Consider the following 19,629-nt stretch of genomic DNA (forward strand, 5'->3'; position numbering starts at 1 on the left):
TCATCCCGTCTTTCCTCCAGGCTTTCACACCTCTCACCTCCTCAACCTCCGCTTCACCTCCTCAACCTCCGCTTCACCTCCACTCTAAATAATCTTCTATAAACTCAGCACTACTTCACTCATTTCCAGCTATTATCTACAGTTCATTTAGTTGGGTCTGGAAGGGAAATAAGCACTGAGAACAGAAGGCTCAAGAGGTAATAAAAACTCTTTATTTCTGTCAGTTTTAGTTCAGTTTCAGATATAAATCACACCCTGCTTTATCGTCTATTTTACTCTAAATGGGACCATCATTTACTAAATGAACATCATGCTTTATAAGAAGACCTGAAACTATAGATTGAGACCATAAACTCATTATGAGAATGTTTACTGAGGTCATAAATCGAGTGAAAAGTAGGTTAACTTTCTCACAGACTTCTATACAATCAGACTTTCTGTTGCAGCCAGTAGAGTCGCCCCCTGCTGGCCATTGGAAAGAATGCAGCTTTAAGTGATTCTGCATTGGGTTAGGAAAGAAGAAGAAGAGTGAAAGAAGTCCTTGTTTGCAGTTTCAGATGTTCTTTCAACAGTTTTACATGCAAATCTGTATCAATCGAGGATATACAAATTTCTCCAAATGTTGAACATCAGAAAACAAAGGCTTCTTGTGCGCCACACCTACAACAATTAGTTGTAGCCGTTTATTGGACGCTTAGAATGTCTATCAAAGCGTCTGTAGGTAGCTCTTAGCCAATCAGATCAGTTATACCAGATGACGTAGTAGAGCAACAGAGATGGATGTTTGTTGTGTGTGTGTCTGTGAGAGAGTGTTGTTTGCTGCTTTGCTTCTCCAGTTCTCGCTTTCTGCAAGATTATTTATTTTCACGCTTTATTCCCCCTCATGTCATTCTGCCACACACATCCACTGATTTTATGGGCAATAAACAAGCTGCTGCGGGCCTCTCGGCGGCTCCGCTGTCCGCGGTAGCGGGGCTATTAGCCGTTAGCGGCTATTAGCTATTAGCCGCTAACGGTGCTAATAGCCGCTAGTGACGCTAATAGCCCCGCTACCATAACGCCGGTGATCTCAGCGGAGCCGCCGAGAGACCTTTCACCTTTCAACTTTGGCTCTAAACTATTTAAAACACCATCTACAGTTAAAGAGAGTTTCGCGTCTGCAGCAGCCATGTTGGATCCGGAAAACTACAAGCTTCCAAGTGCCGAGTAGTACGTGTCATCGCCTCACCGTCCCTCCCCGCTCTGTGATTGGATCCCTAAAACAGGGCTACGAAACCTTCCTGGATTCCAGACTCTGCCGCAGTTCGAAATTAAATTCGAGCGCGCAAGGCAGTCTGGGTATACCCAGGCTAGTAAATTGTTGCTATTTATTTTAAATTCAATATTTTATTAACTACCTCAGACGTGATTTCCTTTAGTTGTTAAAGAAAAATACTGCTGTGTTATTGTTTTTCAATAAAATAAGATTCAAACATTGAAGGTTCAGCTGTAAGTTATAAAAAAAATCGGTATCGGCCAAAAACGGAATCAGCAGGTCAGGCTTTTTAAAAATCGGTGATCGGCCAGAAAATTGCAATCGGTGCAGCCCTACTGAGAATGGCTCCACCAATGGGAAAGATGTACTTCTACTCAGAGAAAGACGCTGCTATCTTTCTATCGGGAACATATATATCTCTGTTTATCACATACTGTATATATGATATATTTATATATTGCTCTGTGTCCCTGGAGCGTCCTGTAAACCCTCCCCTCTCCCCTGGTACTGGGTTTGGTGCTAGCGTCTGTTTCCAGACCTCTCTCTCCTTTACATCATCCCCCCCCCCTCCTCCTCCTCCTCCTCCTCCTCCTCCTCCTCCTCCTCCATCCTCACCCTCCTTTTCCAGCTCTTTCAGCCCGTCTCCACCCAGATCCACCACCCATCTCCCCCCGTCTCTTTCCTCACTCAGCTCTTTGTTGCCTTTGTTTAATTAGAAAGACGTGACAGTGGATGGGAGAGTCAAACCACAAACTGTCCATCATAGACGTGATGACAGCTCTATATGTTTGTTTGTTTCTTCCAAACAGCACTGCAACATGTATTCAATTACATTCTAAATGCTTTATTCGTCCCTTGAGGGGCCAGTCAAGACGAGTTATTTACACTGTTAAAAACAATCTAGAAACACTGATATGGAAATGTTAAAAAGAGTTTAAATACATCAGGATGAATAGAAGGGTCCAGTTTAAAGTGGGCCACAAAGCTGTAAGTTAAAGAAACTATAAGGAACTATTATTTATATTCCAGAAGCTATTAGACAAGAAACAAGAAACAATCCGTTTTTTGAACGTAACTTACGTTGTTTACTGAGGTTGTTTACGTAACTTACACGAATCACGTTTTTGAACGTAACTTACTTTATTTTTTTTTACGTAACTTGCGTAGTTTACTAAGGTTGTTTACGTAACTTACACGAATCACGTTTTTGAACGTAACTTACTTTCTTTTTTTTTTACGTAACTTGCGTAGTTTACTAAGGTTGTTTACGTAACTTAACGAATCACGTTTTTGAACATAACTTACTTTCTTTTTTTTATGTAACTTGCGTAGTTTACTAAGGTTGTTTACGTAACTTGCACGAATCACGTTTTTGAACGTAACTTACTTTCTTTTTTTTACGTAACTTGCGTAGTTTACTGAGGTTGTTTATGTAACTTACACGAATCACGTTTTTGAACGTAACTTACTTTCTTTTTTATTACGTAACTTGTGTTGTTTACTGAGGTTGTTTACGTAACTTACACGAATCACGTTTTTGAACGTAACTTACTTTTTTTTTTTTTACGTAACTTGCGTAGTTTACTAAGGTTGTTTACGTAACTTACACGAATCACGTTTTTGAACGTAACTTACTTTCTTTTTTTTTACGTAACTTGCGTAGTTTACTAAGGTTGTTTACGTAACTTACACGAATCACGTTTTTGAACGTAACTTACTTTCTTTTTTATTACGTAACTTGTGTTGTTTACTGAGGTTGTTTACTGAGGTTGTTTACGTAACTTACACGAATCACGTTTTTGAACGTAACTTACTTTATTTTTTTTTACATAACTTGCGTAGTTTACTAAGGTTGTTTACGTAACTTACACAAATCACGTTTTTGAACGTAACTTACTTTCTTTTTTTTTTACGTAACTTGCGTAGTTTACTAAGGTTGTTTACGTAACTTACACGAATCACGTTTTTGAACGTAACTTACTTTCTTTTTTTTACGTAACTTGCGTAGTTTACTGAGGTTGTTTACGTAACTTACACGAATCATGTTTTTGAACGTAACTTACTTTCTTTTTTTTTTACGTAACTTGCGTAGTTTACTAAGGTTGATGACGTAACTTACACGAATCACGTTTTTGAACGTAACTTACTTTCTTTTTTTTACGTAACTTGCGTAGTTTACTGAGGTTGTTTACGTAACTTACACGAATCACGTTTTTGAACGTAACTTACTTTCTTTTTTTTTTACGTAACTTGTGCAGTTTACTGAAGTTGTTTATGTAACTTACACGAATCACGTTTTTGAACGTAACTTACTTTCTTTTTTTTACGTAACTTGCGTTCTTTACTGAGGTTGTTTACGTAATTTACATGAGTCACGTTTTTTAACGTAACTTTCTTTTTTTTTTACATAACTTGCGGTAATCATGTGACCCTCATAACTACTTCCCTTCTGGCATTTACGTACATTTATTTGATGGTTAAACTGTCTTTTATAACGTCTAACCAAAACTTTTTTTGCCCTTAACCTAAGTCAGTGGTTTTGTAGCATAAATTGACCGAAAATATTGCCTTTCATTAAACACATGCAAAGTTATAGAAGTATGATTATTTCTATTCCAGAAGCTATTAGACAATAAAAGATAAAAGAAACAATCCGTTTATCATGTTTATATATATTTAAATCTACTTTTTAAAGCAGCCAATTCATTTCACAGTAATTCAAATCCTGCTTTGCCTGACTGGTAACTGAACTCTCATTCATATATAGTCACTTCCAGCTTCAAAAACACAAGATTGTAACGGTGAAGAAATCCAAACTCAAGACTTCAATACGATTGATGTCATGTTCAACCACTGCTGCTCATTTCACCCACCAAAAAATCAGCCAATCTCATTTATTTCTCATCTCATTATTCAACAACACATGCAAAGTCATAGGAGTGAGTTTATTTCTCTTCCAGAAGCTATTAGACTTCAGTTTATCTTGTTTAAAGAGTGATATATCTACTTTTTAATATCACAGATTCAATTCAATTCAGATCATGGACGCATGTTGCAAACCGAAGCCGCCTCCCTAACGCTGATAACTTGGTGTTTGCCAAGTAAAATAAGCCAAACTGAGGACTTCTAAACGAGTGATGTCATGTGGGCTGCGTCCACTCCTTCTGCTCATTTCACCCTCCAAAAATCAGCCAATCTCATTTATTTCTCATCTCATTATTAGACAACACATGTCAAAGCAAAGGAGGAAGAAATGGTCAGTTTACCTTGTTTATAGGCTGATAATTGATGATTGATGATTAAAGCAGCTATACAGAGTTTTTATAGGTCTAATTTTAACACTGATGCCTCTGTATGACCACACAAAAAATTACAAAAAACACACAAAAAACACCAGAAACATAAAAAAATACAAAAAACACAAACATATTTTTTGCAAAAACACACATTAAACAAAAAGAAAAACAGTAAACACAAAAGATTGCATTAAAATGCTGAATGCACACTGCAAAATTAGAAAAATCTGTGCAAAAATGAAATCATGTTAGTGCACTTGGTCGAGGTGTTTATTTATTTAGCAAAACCACGAGAAACAAGTCAAAATAACGAGAAAATAGTCAAACTAACGAAGATGGAAAAAAAAGTCAAAGTCACGAGAATGAAATGAGGAGGAAGTCAGTTTCCAAATTTATTTTTTGACAATTTTTTCTCTCCCTCTCCACTCTAGCGATGGGGTCACTCACTCTAGCCTCTCCCTAAGGTAACAATGGGTGGATTTTTTTATTTTTTTTTTAAACCGAAGAAACGCAAAAAAAAGAAATAAGACCGGTGAATAGTAGTTAGTGTGCTTTTGCAAGCAAGCACACAAAAAAGCCCGGTGAATAACATATAGTGTACTTTTGCAAGCAAGCACACAAAATAAGCCCAGTGAATAACATATAGTGTACTTTTGCAAGCAAGCACACAAAAAAGCCTGGTGAATAACATATAGTGTACTTTTGCAAGCAAGCACACAAAATAAGCTCGGTGAATAACATATAGTGTACTTTTGCAAGCAAGCACACACAAAAAGCCCGGTGAATAACATATACTGTACTTTTGCAAGCAAGCACACAAAATAAGCTTGGTGAATAACATATAGTGTACTTTTGCAAGCAAGCACACAAAATAAGCCCGATGAATAACATATAGTGTACTTTTGCAAGCAAGCACACAAAATAAGCCCGATGAATAACATATAGTGTACTTTTGCAAGCAAGCACACCCAATGAATGGGCTTGGCTGGTTCTGGAGGGTAAAATGAAACGTATTTCCTCTCCTTCACTTAAATATTCTGTTGTTTTACTCCTTGTGGCGCTGGTAGTTTTGTTGTTGTGATGTCGGGGTGATCAGTGTTTCCAGCTCGCCTCTTCAGCGACTGTCACCCTGCCGTGATAGGAAAAGAATGTGTGTTTGTGTGTGTGTGTGTGTGTGTGTGTGATGTAGACAAACAGCACTAATGAAAACAAATGAGTCTTTTTGTGCTTGTGACACATAGGCGACCCTGCCCAGATACAGTGTGTGTTGATGCCAGCGCCCCTGCAGTGTGTGAGTGTAATGTAGTGTTGAGTAGCTCTTGGCTCCAGTTATTATCCAGTACCAGAGGACTTAGACCGGGCCAACTCTCCACTATGATGCCATATAGAATAATGTCTGTGTGCTGCTGGCAGCCTGATAGAGGCCGTTAAAATAAAGATTTCTCTTCTGACGCAAACACCTCCTCGCTTCCTCTCCTAGTTTCCTCTCCTCCTTTCCTCTCCTCCTTTCCTCTTCTTGTTTCCTCTCCTTGTTCCTTGTCCTCGTTTCCTCTCCTTGTTTCCTCTCCTCTCACCTCTCCTCCTTTCCTCTTCTTGTTTCCTCTCCTAGTTTCCTCTCCTGTCACCTCTCCTCGTTCCCTCTCCTCGTTTCCTCTCCTTGTTTCCTCTCCTCTCACCTCTCCTCCTTTCCTCTTCTTGTTTCCTCTCCTTGTTCCTTCTCCTCGTTTCCTCTCCTTGTTTCCTCTCCTCTCACCTCTCCTCCTTTCCTCTTCTTGTTTCCTCTCCTTGTTTCCTCTCCTCTCACCTCTCCTCCTTTCCTCTCCCTGTTTCCTCTCCTCTCTCCTTTCTTCCCTCTGTCTCTTCCTTCTTACCTTTTTTCTCTCCCTTCACTCCTTCATTTCCTTACTCCTCTTGTTACACTTTCACCCCCTTTCTTGTCTTTTATTTTCATTCCATTTCTTTTTTGCCCTCTCCTCTCCTTGTTTCCTCTCCTCTTGTCTCCTTGTTTCCTCTCCTCTCTCTGTGTGTCTATTTAAAGATTTAGCTCTTCTGAACACCAGTTAAAGTTTAAAATCAATGAAATAAGATGTGATATAAACCACTCTCCTCCTCTCTCTCCTCCTCCTCCTCCTCCTCCTCCTCTTCCTCCTGCTCCTCCTGCTCCTCCTCCTCAGGTGTACCACCAGGAGCTGGAGAAGGTGGAGGGTTTCGAGGGTTTGTCAGATTTCTGTCAGACGTTCAAGCTGCACAGAGGAAAGAGTGATGAAGCAGGAGAAGACCCTTCAGTGGTGGGAGAGTTCAAGGTGAGAATATTGGCATATTGATCTTATATTCTGGAGGGTTTTATCAATAAGAATTAAATTGCATGTATGCAGCAATTGGTATCAACCCAAAAACAGCTGCAACAACTTGTGGGACCCAGTTGAACCTGGACTGGACTTTAGAAAGCCTAAACTAATGTTATGACCCTTTATTCACAGTAATAGGCTTCAATATATAAATAATTAATTCATTAAGTCATTCTAATTGGATATTTTTGACCAGAACAACTTGACACACTGCAAAAAGTGAGCTCTTAAAAACAAGGGAAAAAAGCACAAAAATTAGGTGTATTTTGCCTAAAAATATCAAAATTATCTGCCAATGGAACAATAAAATGTGTCTTGTCAAGACTTTCCAAAACCAGTAAAAATATCTAATGTCAATGACGCCACAAATACCTTATAATTAGTGTATTCTGACTAATAAGTGACTTTTTCTTGATTCTAATGAAATACACATGACCTATTTTGATATTCTTGAATTAATAATCAGTAAATGCTAGAGCCATCATCTTGACATAATGATATGATAGGCATTATATTTATAGAAACCAGCAAAGTCACACTGAAAACTGAAAACTAGTCAACTTTTCTTCAGACAGCTACAAAGATTTTTATCTGTATGTAGAATATTTTCTTAAAATTCTTGAAATAAGGCAAAAGCCGTGAAATCTTTATATCAAACAAGTGAAACAGTCTAAAATAAAAACTGCTGACTAAGAAGAACTAAGAATAAGCAGATTTCCCCTCGATCGGAGATATTTACTCAGACAGTGCTGAGCAAATTCTTTCTTCCATAAACGGAGTATTTCTGTGTGATCCTCTAAAGAAAACAAACTTTTCGGGTTCAGAGGAAAAACTTGACGTAGTCACACGTTACGTATCCTTCCGCTAACTTTTTTTTTCTGGGTCGTTTAAATGCATTTGCATCATCTGATTTGACTAGTGAAATGTCTTATTTTCTTATTTCCTTTGCACTCAGTGATCTTTAACTGTGTCTTCTCTCCTTCCCCTGATGAACCAGGGTATGTTTAGGATCTACCCCCTCCCTGAGGACTCCTCCAGCCCTGCTCCTCCCAGACACTTCAGGAAGCTTCCTCCCAACGGCATCGAGGAGTGTCTGGTCCGGGTCTACGTCATCCAGGCTCAGGGCCTGCAGCCCAAAGACTCCCACGGCAAGGTACCAGTCCTCTAGATACCTGATCAATCTCATCTAGAGACAGTACCAGTCCTCCAGATACCTGATCAATCTCATCTAAAGACAGTACCAGTCCTCTAGATACCTGATCAATCTCATCTAAAGACAGTACCAGTCCTCTAGATACCTGATCAATCTCATCTAAAGACATTACCAGTCCTCTAGATACCTGATCAATCTCATCTAGAGACAGTACCAGTCCTCTAGATACCTGATCAATCTCATCTAGAGACAGTACCAGTCCTCTAGATACCTGATCAATCTCATCTAAAGACAGTACCAGTCCTCTAGATACCTGATCAATCTCATCTAAAGACAGTACCAGTCCTCTAGATACCTGATCAATCTCATCTAGAGACAGTACCAGTCCTCTAGATACCTGATCAATCTCATCTAGAGACAGTACCAGTCCTCTAGATACCTGATCAATCTCATCTAAAGACAGTACCAGTCCTCTAGATACCTGATCAATCTCATCTAGAGACAGTACCAGTCCTCTAGATACCTGATCAATCTCATCTAGAGACAGTACCAGTCCTCTAGATACCTGATCAATCTCATCTAGAGACAGTACCAGTCCTCTAGATACCTGATCAATCTCATCTAAAGACAGTACCAGTCCTCTAGATACCTGATCAATCTCATCTAGAGACAGTACCAGTCCTCTAGATACCTGATCAATCTCATCTAAAGACAGTACCAGTCCTCTAGATACCTGATCAATCTCATCTAAAGACAGTACCAGTCCTCTAGATACCTGATCAATCTCATCTAAAGACAGTACCAGTACTCTAGATACCTGATCAATCTCATATAAAGACAGTACCAGTCCTCTAGATACCTGATCAATCTCATCTAAAGACAGTACCAGTCCTCTAGATACCTGATCAATCTCATCTAAAGACAGTACCAGTCCTCTAGATACCTGATCAATCTCATCTAAAGACAGTACCAGTCCTCTAGATACCTGATCAATCTCATCTAAAGACAGTACCAGTACTCTAGATACCTGATCAATCTCATATAAAGACAGTACCAGTCCTCTAGATACCTGATCAATCTCATCTAAAGACAGTACCAGTCCTCTAGATACCTGATCAATCTCATCTAAAGACAGTACCAGTCCTCTAGATACCTGATCCATCTCATCTAGAGACAGTACCAGTCCTCTAGATACCTGATCAATCTCATCTAGAGACAGTACCAGTCCTCCAGATACCTGATCAATCTCATATAAAGACAGTACCAGTACTCTAGATACCTGATCAATCTCATCTAAAGACAGTACCAGTACTCTAGATACCTGATCAATCTCATATAAAGACAGTACCAGTCCTCTAGATACCTGATCAATCTCATCTAAAGACAGTACCAGTCCTCTAGATACCTGATCAATCTCATCTAGAGACAGTACCAGTCCTCTAGATACCTGATCAGTCTCATCTAAAGACAGTACCAGTCCTCTAGATACCTGATCAATCTCATCTAAAGACAGTACCAGTCCTCTAGATACCTGATCAATCTCATCTAGAGACAGTACCAGTCCTCTAGATACCTGATCAATCTCATCTAGAGACAGTACCAGTCCTCTAGATACCTGATCAATCTCATCTAAAGACAGTACCAGTCCTCTAGATACCTGATCAATCTCATCTAAAGACAGTACCAGTCCTCTAGATACCTGATCAATCTCATCTAAAGACAGTACCAGTCCTCTAGATACCTGATCAATCTCATCTAAAGACAGTACCAGTCCTCTAGATACCTGATCAATCTCATCTAAAGACAGTACCAGTCCTCTAGATACCTGATCAATCTCATCTAGAGACAGTACCAGTCCTCTAGATACCTGATCAATCTCATCTAAAGACAGTACCAGTCCTCTAGATACCTGATCCATCTCATCTAGAGACATCAATGGATGGATTACTACAGATATTATACAATTCATCTGTCACTTTTTCACTCACTTAGAGCAGCTATTCTCAACCTGGGGGTTGCGACCCAGATTGGGGTCTCGAGATGATTTCTGGGGGTCTCCAAATCATTTTGGAAGTCAGCTCTGTCTCCACTGTGTTAAAGTGTTCATGTGTTTTAGTCTTTCTGGTAATTTAATGTTTGGGTTTTTTTGGTCATTTTGTGTTTTTCTTTTGTCATTTTGTGTCTTTTTGGTCATTTTGTGTCTTTTTTGGTAATTTTGTGTCTTTTTTGGTCATTTTGTTTTGTTATTTTTGGTCATTTGTGTCTTTTTTGGTCATTTTGTTTTGTTATTTTTGGTCATTTGTGTCTTTTTTGGTCATTTTGTTTTGTTATTTTTGGTCATTTTGTGTCTTTTTTGGTCATTTTGTTTTGTTATTTTTGGTCATTTGTGTCTTTTTTGGTCCTTTTGTTTTGTTATTTTTGGTCATTTGTGTCTTTTTTGGTCATTTTGTTTTGTTATTTTTGGTCATTTGTGTCTTTTTTGGTCATTTTGTGTTTTATTAGTCATTTTGTGTCTTTCTTTGGTCAATTTGTGTATTTTTTGCTCATTTTGTTTCCTTTTTTTGGTAATTTTGTGTCTTTTTTAGATAATTTTGTTTCCCTTTTTTTGCCATTTTGTGTCTTTTTTGGTGAAATTGTGTCTTTTTTTGGTCATTTTTGGTAATTTTTTGGTCAATTTGAGTCCTTTTTTGCTTCATTTTGTGTCTTTTTTTTTTATCATTTTGTGGTCAATTTGATTCTTTTTTGGTTAATTTTGTGTCTTTTCTGACAAATCCCAAAGTATCAAGTTGTTACTTTCCAAGGAGTCTCTGGCTTGATGGAAAATAGATAAATATATAAATGCACTGACAGAGAGATGTTTTAGTTGTTGTCTGCTTCATTATTTGTCCAAAATTCGTCGTATCAACTGAGTTTGTCTGATCTGAACTGTGAGATTCTGTTCAGTGAGACAACATGATGTTAGATTGGGGGTTGAGACTCAAAAAGGCTGAGAATAGCTGACCTATAGGTACAAAAACAAACTAAATGAAGTACACCAAAGGAAGACGATGGGAGAACAGATGTGTTAACAGAATCTTTCTGTCCTGTTTGTGTTTCCAGTGTGACCCGTACGTGAAGATCACTTTGGGGAAACAGACCATCAGCGACCATGAGAACTACATCCCTGGTACCCTGGAGCCGGTCTTTGGGAAGTAAGAACCCTCCGCTGAGCTTCTTCTCTCTCTCGCTCTCTTTTTCTGGCTGACACACAAAAAGACACAAAATGAATTAAAAAAGACACAAAATGACTAAAACAAGACACAAAAAGACACAAAATAATTTAAAAAAGACACAAAATGACAAAAAAAAAGACACAAAATGACTGAAAAAAGACACAAAATGACAAAAAAAGACACAAAATGACTAAAAAAGACACAAAATGACTACAAAAAGACACAAAATGACTAAAAAAGACACAAATTGACTAAAAAAAGACACAAATTGACTAAAATAAGACACAAAATGACTAAAAAAGACACAAAATGACTAAAAAAAGACACAAAATGACTAAAAAAGACACAAAATGACTAAAAAAGACACAAATTGACTAAAAAAAGACACAAATTGACTAAAATAAGACACAAAATGACTAAAAAAGACACAAAATGACTAAAAAAGACACAAATTGACTAAAAAAAGACACAAATTGACTAAAATAAGACACAAAATGACTAAAAAAAGGCACAAAATGACAAAAAAAGACACAAAATAATTAAAAAAAGACACAAAATGACTAAAAAAACACACAAAATGACTAAAAAAGTCACAAAATTACCCATAAAAAACCACAGAATAAGACACAAAATTACCAAAAAAAAAAGACTTACAAAGACACAAAATGTCCCACAAGAGTCGCACTATTATAAAAACCAGAGTTGATGACAGGATCACACACAATCACAAGATCACATTTATGTTGGTTTTTCTTTGTTTCTTTTTGGTTCTAAATGTTGATCCAGTAAGTCAGAATAAAAAATCAATTATTGTTATTATCAGGTCATATAGGTGAAAAAATATACCAACATGGTATTTAAACATGTTTTAAGTGGTGAATACAGGCAGGATGGAAGGAGTCAGACATGGAGGAAATAGAACAAAACTACACAGAGTTAAAGTGTTAAGGTGTGAGGCAGCAGCAGGTGTTTAGGGCCCTCATGGTGTCAGTCAAGGCCCCTGAAGGTCTGAGGGCCCAGAGATAAACCACCTGCTGCCTTCCTCTCTCACTCCGGATGAACACTCTATTTCCTCTCCTCTATTTCCTCTCCTCTGTTTCCTCTCCTCCTCCTGGGGGAGAGAGTTAGATGAAGGGTGGATGATGTCGTACTTTTTCCTCCTTTCTTCTGTTTTATTTTCATTCCAATTCTTTTTGTCCTCTCCTTTCCTTGTCTCCTCTCTCCTCTCGTTACCTTGTTTCCTCTCACCTCTCCTCGTTTCCTCTCCTCTCTCCTTTCTTCCCTCTTTCTCCTCTTTCTAGTTTTTTCTCTCCCTTCACTCCTTCATTTCCTTGCTCCTCTTGTCACACTTTCTTCCTCCTTTCTTCTCTTTTATTTTCATTCCATTTCTTTTTTGCCCTCTCCTCTCCTTGTTTCCTCTCCTCTCGTCTCTTCCTCTCCTTGTTTCCTCTCCTCTAATCTCTTCCTCTCCTTGCTCCTCTCCTTGTTTCCTACCTCATCTCCTCTCCTTGTTTCCTCTCCTCTTGTCTCTTCCTCTCCTTGTTTCCTCTCTTCCCTTTGTTTTCTTTCATCCCTTTTTTTATTCTTCAACATTTCTCTCCTTTCTTCCGTCTTTCTTCTCTTTCTTACCCCTTTTCTCTCCCTTTACTCCTTAATTTCCTTGCTCCTCTTTTTCCATTTACACTTTCTTCTCTTTTATTTTCAATTCCATTTCGTTTCACCGTCTCCTCTCCTCTCCTCCTTTGTCTCCTCTTTTCGTTTCCTCTCTTCCTCCTCTCTTCTTTTCTATTCTGAAACCACTTCTCTCCTTTCTTTCTTCTCACATTTCTCCTTCATTTGTCCCTCCATCTTCTCTTTCTTTTATTTTTCTCTCCTTTCCTCCGTCCTTTCTTACTTTCCTTCTTATCTTATCCCACATTTAACCTCAGGAGACTCTCGTCACATCAGAAAGCTTCTTAAAGTTCAAACTCAAACTTCTTTCATCGGGACACAAAGTCTCTTTTCTCAACAAGACACTAGAATACAATAGAAACTACAACATTCTTTTAATTGTCTTTATCTGGGTGATTTGATCACTTTTTATAGTTTTTATACTGTCAGTTTGATGTCCAGGTTCCTGTTGTGGTCCCTGGAAGCTTTGGTCCTCACTATAAATCCTTTTGAATCAGTTTTTGTGTGTTTGTGCTGCAGGATGTTTGAGCTGAGCTGCTCTCTCCCTGTGGAGAAAGACCTGCGTGTGATGCTGTACGACCACGACGTTCTGACCAAAGACGAGAAGATCGGCGAGACGCTGATCGACCTGGAGAACCGCTTCCTGTCCCGACACGGAGCCATGGTCGGCCTGCCCAAGTCCTACTGCCTGTCAGTACACTCTCATTTATTATACACTTTAATCATTCATTCATGGGCTTTTTATCTTTATTTCTGGTATTTTTAGATTGTTGTTATTGTGCAAAATAAATAGAATTTATCATATATTTATATATTATAAAATATTATATTTATATTATATTTTATATATTATTATTATTATTATTATTAATAATATTTGGTTTTATATTATTATTCTTATATAGTATATTATTTATTTATTTATTATTATTAATTTTATTATTATTATTATTATTAGATTATATACATATAATTTAAATATTCATTCCAAATGCAAAGTATTCTTTTAAATATTTAGTATATGTTTCTTACGTTTTACTTTGAATAAACAATGAAATGTAATTTTGTTTCGTTTATTTCTAATATTTTTAGATTGTTTTTTTACTGTGCAAAATAAATAGAATTTATCATATATTTATATATATTATAAAAAAATATATATATATTATATTTTGTATATGTATATTATTATTATTATTATTATTCATATTTCATTATTTATTATTATTAGTATTATATAGTATATTATTTATTATTATACTATTATTTAAATATTTATTCCGAATGCAAAATATGTAGTATATGTTTCTTATTTTTTAATTTTAATAAACAATTAAATGTAATTTTGTTTCCTTTATTTCTAATATTTTTATATTGTTTTTTTTTATTGTGCAAAATATATAGAATTTATTATATGTTTATAATATATATATATATATATATATATATATATATATATATATATATGTGTGTGTGTGTGTGTGTGTGTTGGAGTTCTCCCTGAGGAACCAGACTTGCAGGCGCAAGGAGAAGATATCCAATAATATCAAAATAAATGTAATTTATTTCCATAAACTATGTGTATAACAGTAAGAGCTGCTGGTTCCTCTGGTCTCAGGTCTGGAGTGAACCAGTGGAGGGACCAGCTGAGTCCCAGTCAGCTGCTGCTGCGCCTGTGTGAGAGGAGGAACCTGAAGAAGCCGCTCTACCAGGACGACGTGGTCCACTTCAGAGGAGACCAGTACTCTGCTGCAGACCTCGGTGAGGACCAACTAACCGTTACTTTAGTAATCCAGTAACCTGTCCATCTGTTTCCTGATTAATCCATGAATCGGATAAAAAAACTAAACAAAAAAACCATTGATTTCCAACCCATTATTCCAGAAACAGAACTGACTGATGGAAATATCACAGACCATCAGGTTTATTTAATCGTGGCCACCAAAATCGTGATCACGATTAAAATTCAATCAATCGTGCAGCCCTAGTGCAGAGTCTGCAGAAATAACCAGCCGATGATGCTGATTTGTATAAAAGCAAAAGTTAAAACGAGTGTTTTCTGAAGGAGTTTGGTGAGAATGACGCTATGCAGGAGAATCGCTACACACAGCAGCTTCTCATATGCAAATGAAGCTCATTTAGTATCACAGCGTCTCTGTTTGTCTTTGACTTCTACTAAAATCACTGAACAGGAACTTTTTGTGCATTTTGCATGAAAACACTTAAAATATACTGAACTGTATTTAATAATAATAATATACTGTATTTAGTGTTAAACTATTAAATCCACTTGGAAGAGAAAACAAAAACTAAAGAGAGAGTCAAAGAGAGTGAGAGGATGGAAAGATCACACACACACACACACACACACACACACACACACACACACACACACTCACACACACACACACACACACACACACACACACACTCACGCCCTTCAGTTCATTGCTGATTGACTCCATCAGTCCTTCCACCATTAAATAGAGAGCCACTTTAAATAAAACACACACAATTATATCACTCATGTATTACTGCCTTAGTGTGTGTGTGTGTGTGTGTGTGTGTGTGTGTGTGTGTGAACAAGTCTGTGGTGCTTCTGACACGTTCAGTAAATTCACAGCAAATAAATCACTCTACACTGAACTCCCACTCCACCCATCTCTCTCTCTCTCTTTCTTATTTATTCTCTCTTTCTGCTTGATTTTCTAGATTTCATCCTTTCTCCCCGTCCTCCTTCTCTCCTCCTCTCCTCATTTATCTCCTTGTTTCCTTTCCTCTCCTCCTCTCCTCCTTTATCTCCTTGGGACAATCTCCCCAGCACTGGTCCCTACAGCAATATCTGTGGGGACCAGTGCTGAACTACTGTTATACTGTGGATTTCTTCTTCTTCCTCTTCCGGACGCAATTTCGTCCCGCTACTAGTCCTACAACTTGAAGAGTTGCAGGACAAATTATATATCAAAACGTGCGGTTTGATCGGGATCGGTGTGCTATTACTTTTCTCTACAGAATATGAATTGTTCGCGATGTAAGTCGCGGAAAAACTGCCCAAAATTTAGCATTGAAATGAATGGGACGGCCGACAAAAAATGAGCGAAAAAGAACAATAATTGGAGATATTTAAACGTTTACTTCTCCGGCATAATTTCAGCTAGAGACTCCATTTAAACTTTAAACAGTAGACACAAGTCTTGTGTATTGGTGTATTAATCCACGTTTCGATAGGTCATATAGTTTTTTATCAATCCCTGTTCAATGACCATGATCATTTTTGGAGAAATTCTGAGATTATAATGGGTGTGTATTGCACGGAATGTTCGTGTCACAGTGTGTGACATCATCGCCAGAGTGTAGAGGGAGAGAAAAAACTGTCAAAAAATAAATTTTAAAACTGCGCTCCAGGCCGCAAATTCCACTCTACAGAAATAATTTATACATAGAAACGTAGGAAAATGAGTCTTCTCCCTCACAATCCTCTGGTAAAGCTGTCAGAGTTATAGTTTGGGCGTAGGACGCACAGATGATCCACCAACACCACCAACAGCCTCATTGGCTCCCATATTAAAAACGCAGGAAGATTTCTGAAAAAGGGAGATGTAACAGTTTTTTTAGATCGCTCTAACAAAGCTATTTTTTCATTTTTCTTTAAAAAAAAAAAAACATATGTAGATGTTCAGGAAGAACTCAGGACGCTCAAAGTGAAGTCGGATCAATGATAGGTATTATGGTTTTGCCAAAAATGCTTTCTGTTCGAGGCCAGAAATTCCAGTCTGTCCACCTCTGTTACGGAACATTGGCAGTTGGTGGCAGTTCATTCTGTTGATTGCTTTGATCTTTGATGTGATTACAGTTACAGATACACACACACACACACACACACACACACACACAGGTAACTTTATGTGATTTCCTCTCCTCCCTTCAGTGTTTAGTGCCCTGAGTCTTCTTCTTCTTCTTCTTCCTCTCCTCTCTTATTTCTTCCTTTCATTTCTTCTTTCTGTCTTCTCACACTTGTTCTTCCTCGTCCTCCCTCCATCTTTTCTTTTTCTCTCCTTTTACAGATTAATTTCCTTTCCTCCTCTAGTTCTCTCTGAACTCTCTTCTCTCCTTCTCTTTATTTTCCTCCCTCCATCCTCCTCCTCCTCCTCTTCTCTTCTGGGAGGAGCAGGAGGAGGAGGAGGAGGAGTGAAACCACAGGACCACCTGAAGAGAGGAGCGACGAGATAAATATTCAAGATTAATTTTCACCTCTAGACACACACACACACACACACACACGTTCCACTGCTGGTGCGATGCGAGGTCATGGTTGTCGTTTTGGTGATTTATGGTTCAGCTGAGTGTGTGTGTGTGTGTGTGTGTGTGTGTGTGTGTGTGTGTGTGTGTGTGTGTGTGCCAACGTCAACATCGTGGTCGTCTCTCGTTTTTTTGCGATCGGCAAACCGCCGCCGTTCTCTTTCCGAGGTTGCCGTGGTTACCGTGCGTCAGCCCGCCGTCTGTCAGAGGTTGTTGCTAATTGGCCGAGAGGCCGCGCACCTCCTGCTCTTCCTCCTCCTCTTCCACCTCCTCCTCTTCCTCCTCCTCCTCTTCCACCTCCTCCTCTTCCTCCTCCTCCTCCTCCTCCTCCTCCTCCTCCTCCTCCTCCTCCACCTCCTCCTCCTCCTCCACCTCCTCCTCCTCCACCTCCTCCTCCTCTTCCTCCTCCTCCTCCTCCACCTCCTCTTCCTCCTCCTCCTCCTCCTCCTCCTCCTCCTCCTCCTCTGAGAGTGGAGGTGACTTAAAGTTTACAGTCGTAAACTTTTGACGTTAGTTTGATATTTTAGTTTTACTTGGAAGCAACAAGAAGTTTCCTCATTCGTTCATGATGCAGAAACCAACCAGAGGCTCACAGTGTGTGTGTGTGTGTGTGTGTGTGTGTGTGTGTGTGTGTGGACTCCTCCCAGTCCTCCCAGTATCCTGTGTTTCCATCCTGGACTCAGAGAGTCTTTATAGAGGCTCTGACCCACTAAAACAGGGGTCTCAAACTTGCAAACTTTTTTGTCATTTTGTGTCTTTTTTGCTCATTTTGTGTCTTTTTTTGGTCATTTTGTGTCTTTTTCTTAGTAATTTAGTGTCTCTTTTGGTCATTTTGTGTCTTTTTTTGGTCATTTTGTGTCTTTTTTTGTCATTTTGTGTCTTTTTTTGGTCATTTTGTGTCTTTTTTTTAGTAATTTAGTGTCTCTTTTGGTCATTTTGTGTCTTTTTTTGCTCATTTTGTGTCTTTTTTGCTCATTTTGTGTCTTTTTTTGGTCATTTTGATACTGCCTCCAGCAGCCCCCTGCAGGTAATGTGCGTTTGAGACCCCTGGTCTAAAACCTCCTTGTGTGGTTTCAGAGGAGCAGGAGGTGTCCCAGCGTCACCTCGGTCCCCTGAAGGAGCGCCTGTCCCTACTGGTCCTGAGGAGGCTGGGCCTGGTCCCCGAACACGTGGAGACCAGAGCCCTGTACAGCCCCCTGCAGCCCGACATCCAGCAGGTAACACACACACACACACACACACACACACACACACACATACACACACACACCGGTCTGTTCCTGTCTTCTGATTGGTCGTCTGCTGCTGTCAATCAGGGCCGGCTCATGATGTGGGTGGATCTGTTCCCCAAGTCTCTGGGACCTCCTGGACCCCCGTTCAACGTCACACCACGCAGGGCCAAGAAGTAAGAACACACACACACACACACACACACACACACACATAGACACACACAATGTAATGTAAACAACATGTAAACATGTTGGCCAAAAAGACACAAAATTAAACAAAAAGACACCAAAAAATTACCAAAGAAAGATGTAAAAAGATAAAAAAAAAACATGTGAAATGACAAAAAAATGACATAAAATGACATTAAATTAACAATAACAATAAAAAATTATCAATAAACCTTAAATGTTTCCAAGCAGAAAAACCTGGACGACATTTAAAAAAGGAGGTGTAAAATTACATAAAAAAGACAGAATTAGCGAAAAAAAACATTAGACCAACAAAAAAGATAAAATGACCAAAAAGGACACTAAATGACCATGAAAAGATGTACAAAAGATGTGAATTTACAAAAAAGAGACACTAAATTATCAAGAAAAGGCACAAAGTTACCAAAAAACATGTTAAAAATGCCAAATAAAGACATAAAATTACCAAAAATTACAAACTGGTAAACGTCCATTTTTATATCTATATAACGTTATATATAACTTTATTGACACGTTGCCATAAATAGCTTTCTGAGCTAATAAATCAAGTGACAAGTTTTCTCATTTTGCACTGAAATGAATGGACCAAAATGCTTCTGCAGCCGTCAGCGCCCCCTGCTGGGATTTATGGTAGAATGCAGTTTAAGACACTTCCTGGTTGCCTCCCTGCTCAGACCGGGAGGTTGCCGCTTGGTGCAAACTCTGGTCTGAGATGCAAATAACATGAAAAAACACGACATTTGAATATAAAATAAAACGTGTTTGTGTTCTTGTGGAGGTTCTTCCTGCGCTGCATCATCTGGAACACCAGTGATGTCATCCTGGATGATGTCAGCATCAGCGGCGAGAAGATGAGCGACATCTACGTTAAAGGGTAAACTCATCACCACGATTAGGTTTGTTGTTTTTGTCTAAACAGTTTTAAAATCATCACGTTTTATTGTGAAACCGTC

General features: G+C 38.5%; 1 protein-coding gene across 6 annotated transcripts in view; it reads left to right on the forward strand.

Moving 5' to 3' along the window:
- dysf (dysferlin, limb girdle muscular dystrophy 2B (autosomal recessive)) overlaps positions 1 to 19,629 on the forward strand; it is a 199,595-nt gene that overhangs the window by 160,596 nt on the left and 19,370 nt on the right. For all 6 annotated transcript variants that reach the window (XM_059354840.1, XM_059354835.1, XM_059354839.1 and 3 more), the window contains 8 exons: positions 6,726 to 6,854; positions 7,897 to 8,052; positions 11,152 to 11,243; positions 13,455 to 13,625; positions 14,554 to 14,696; positions 18,312 to 18,451; positions 18,551 to 18,639; positions 19,455 to 19,550. In XM_059354840.1, the coding sequence (XP_059210823.1) occupies positions 6,726 to 6,854; positions 7,897 to 8,052; positions 11,152 to 11,243; positions 13,455 to 13,625; positions 14,554 to 14,696; positions 18,312 to 18,451; positions 18,551 to 18,639; positions 19,455 to 19,550 (1,016 nt within the window). The remainder of the gene's footprint in view (positions 1 to 6,725; positions 6,855 to 7,896; positions 8,053 to 11,151; positions 11,244 to 13,454; positions 13,626 to 14,553; positions 14,697 to 18,311; positions 18,452 to 18,550; positions 18,640 to 19,454; positions 19,551 to 19,629) is intronic.

Source organism: Centropristis striata, chromosome 17, assembly GCF_030273125.1.
Source record: "Centropristis striata isolate RG_2023a ecotype Rhode Island chromosome 17, C.striata_1.0, whole genome shotgun sequence".
Taxonomy (NCBI): domain Eukaryota; kingdom Metazoa; phylum Chordata; class Actinopteri; order Perciformes; family Serranidae; genus Centropristis; species Centropristis striata.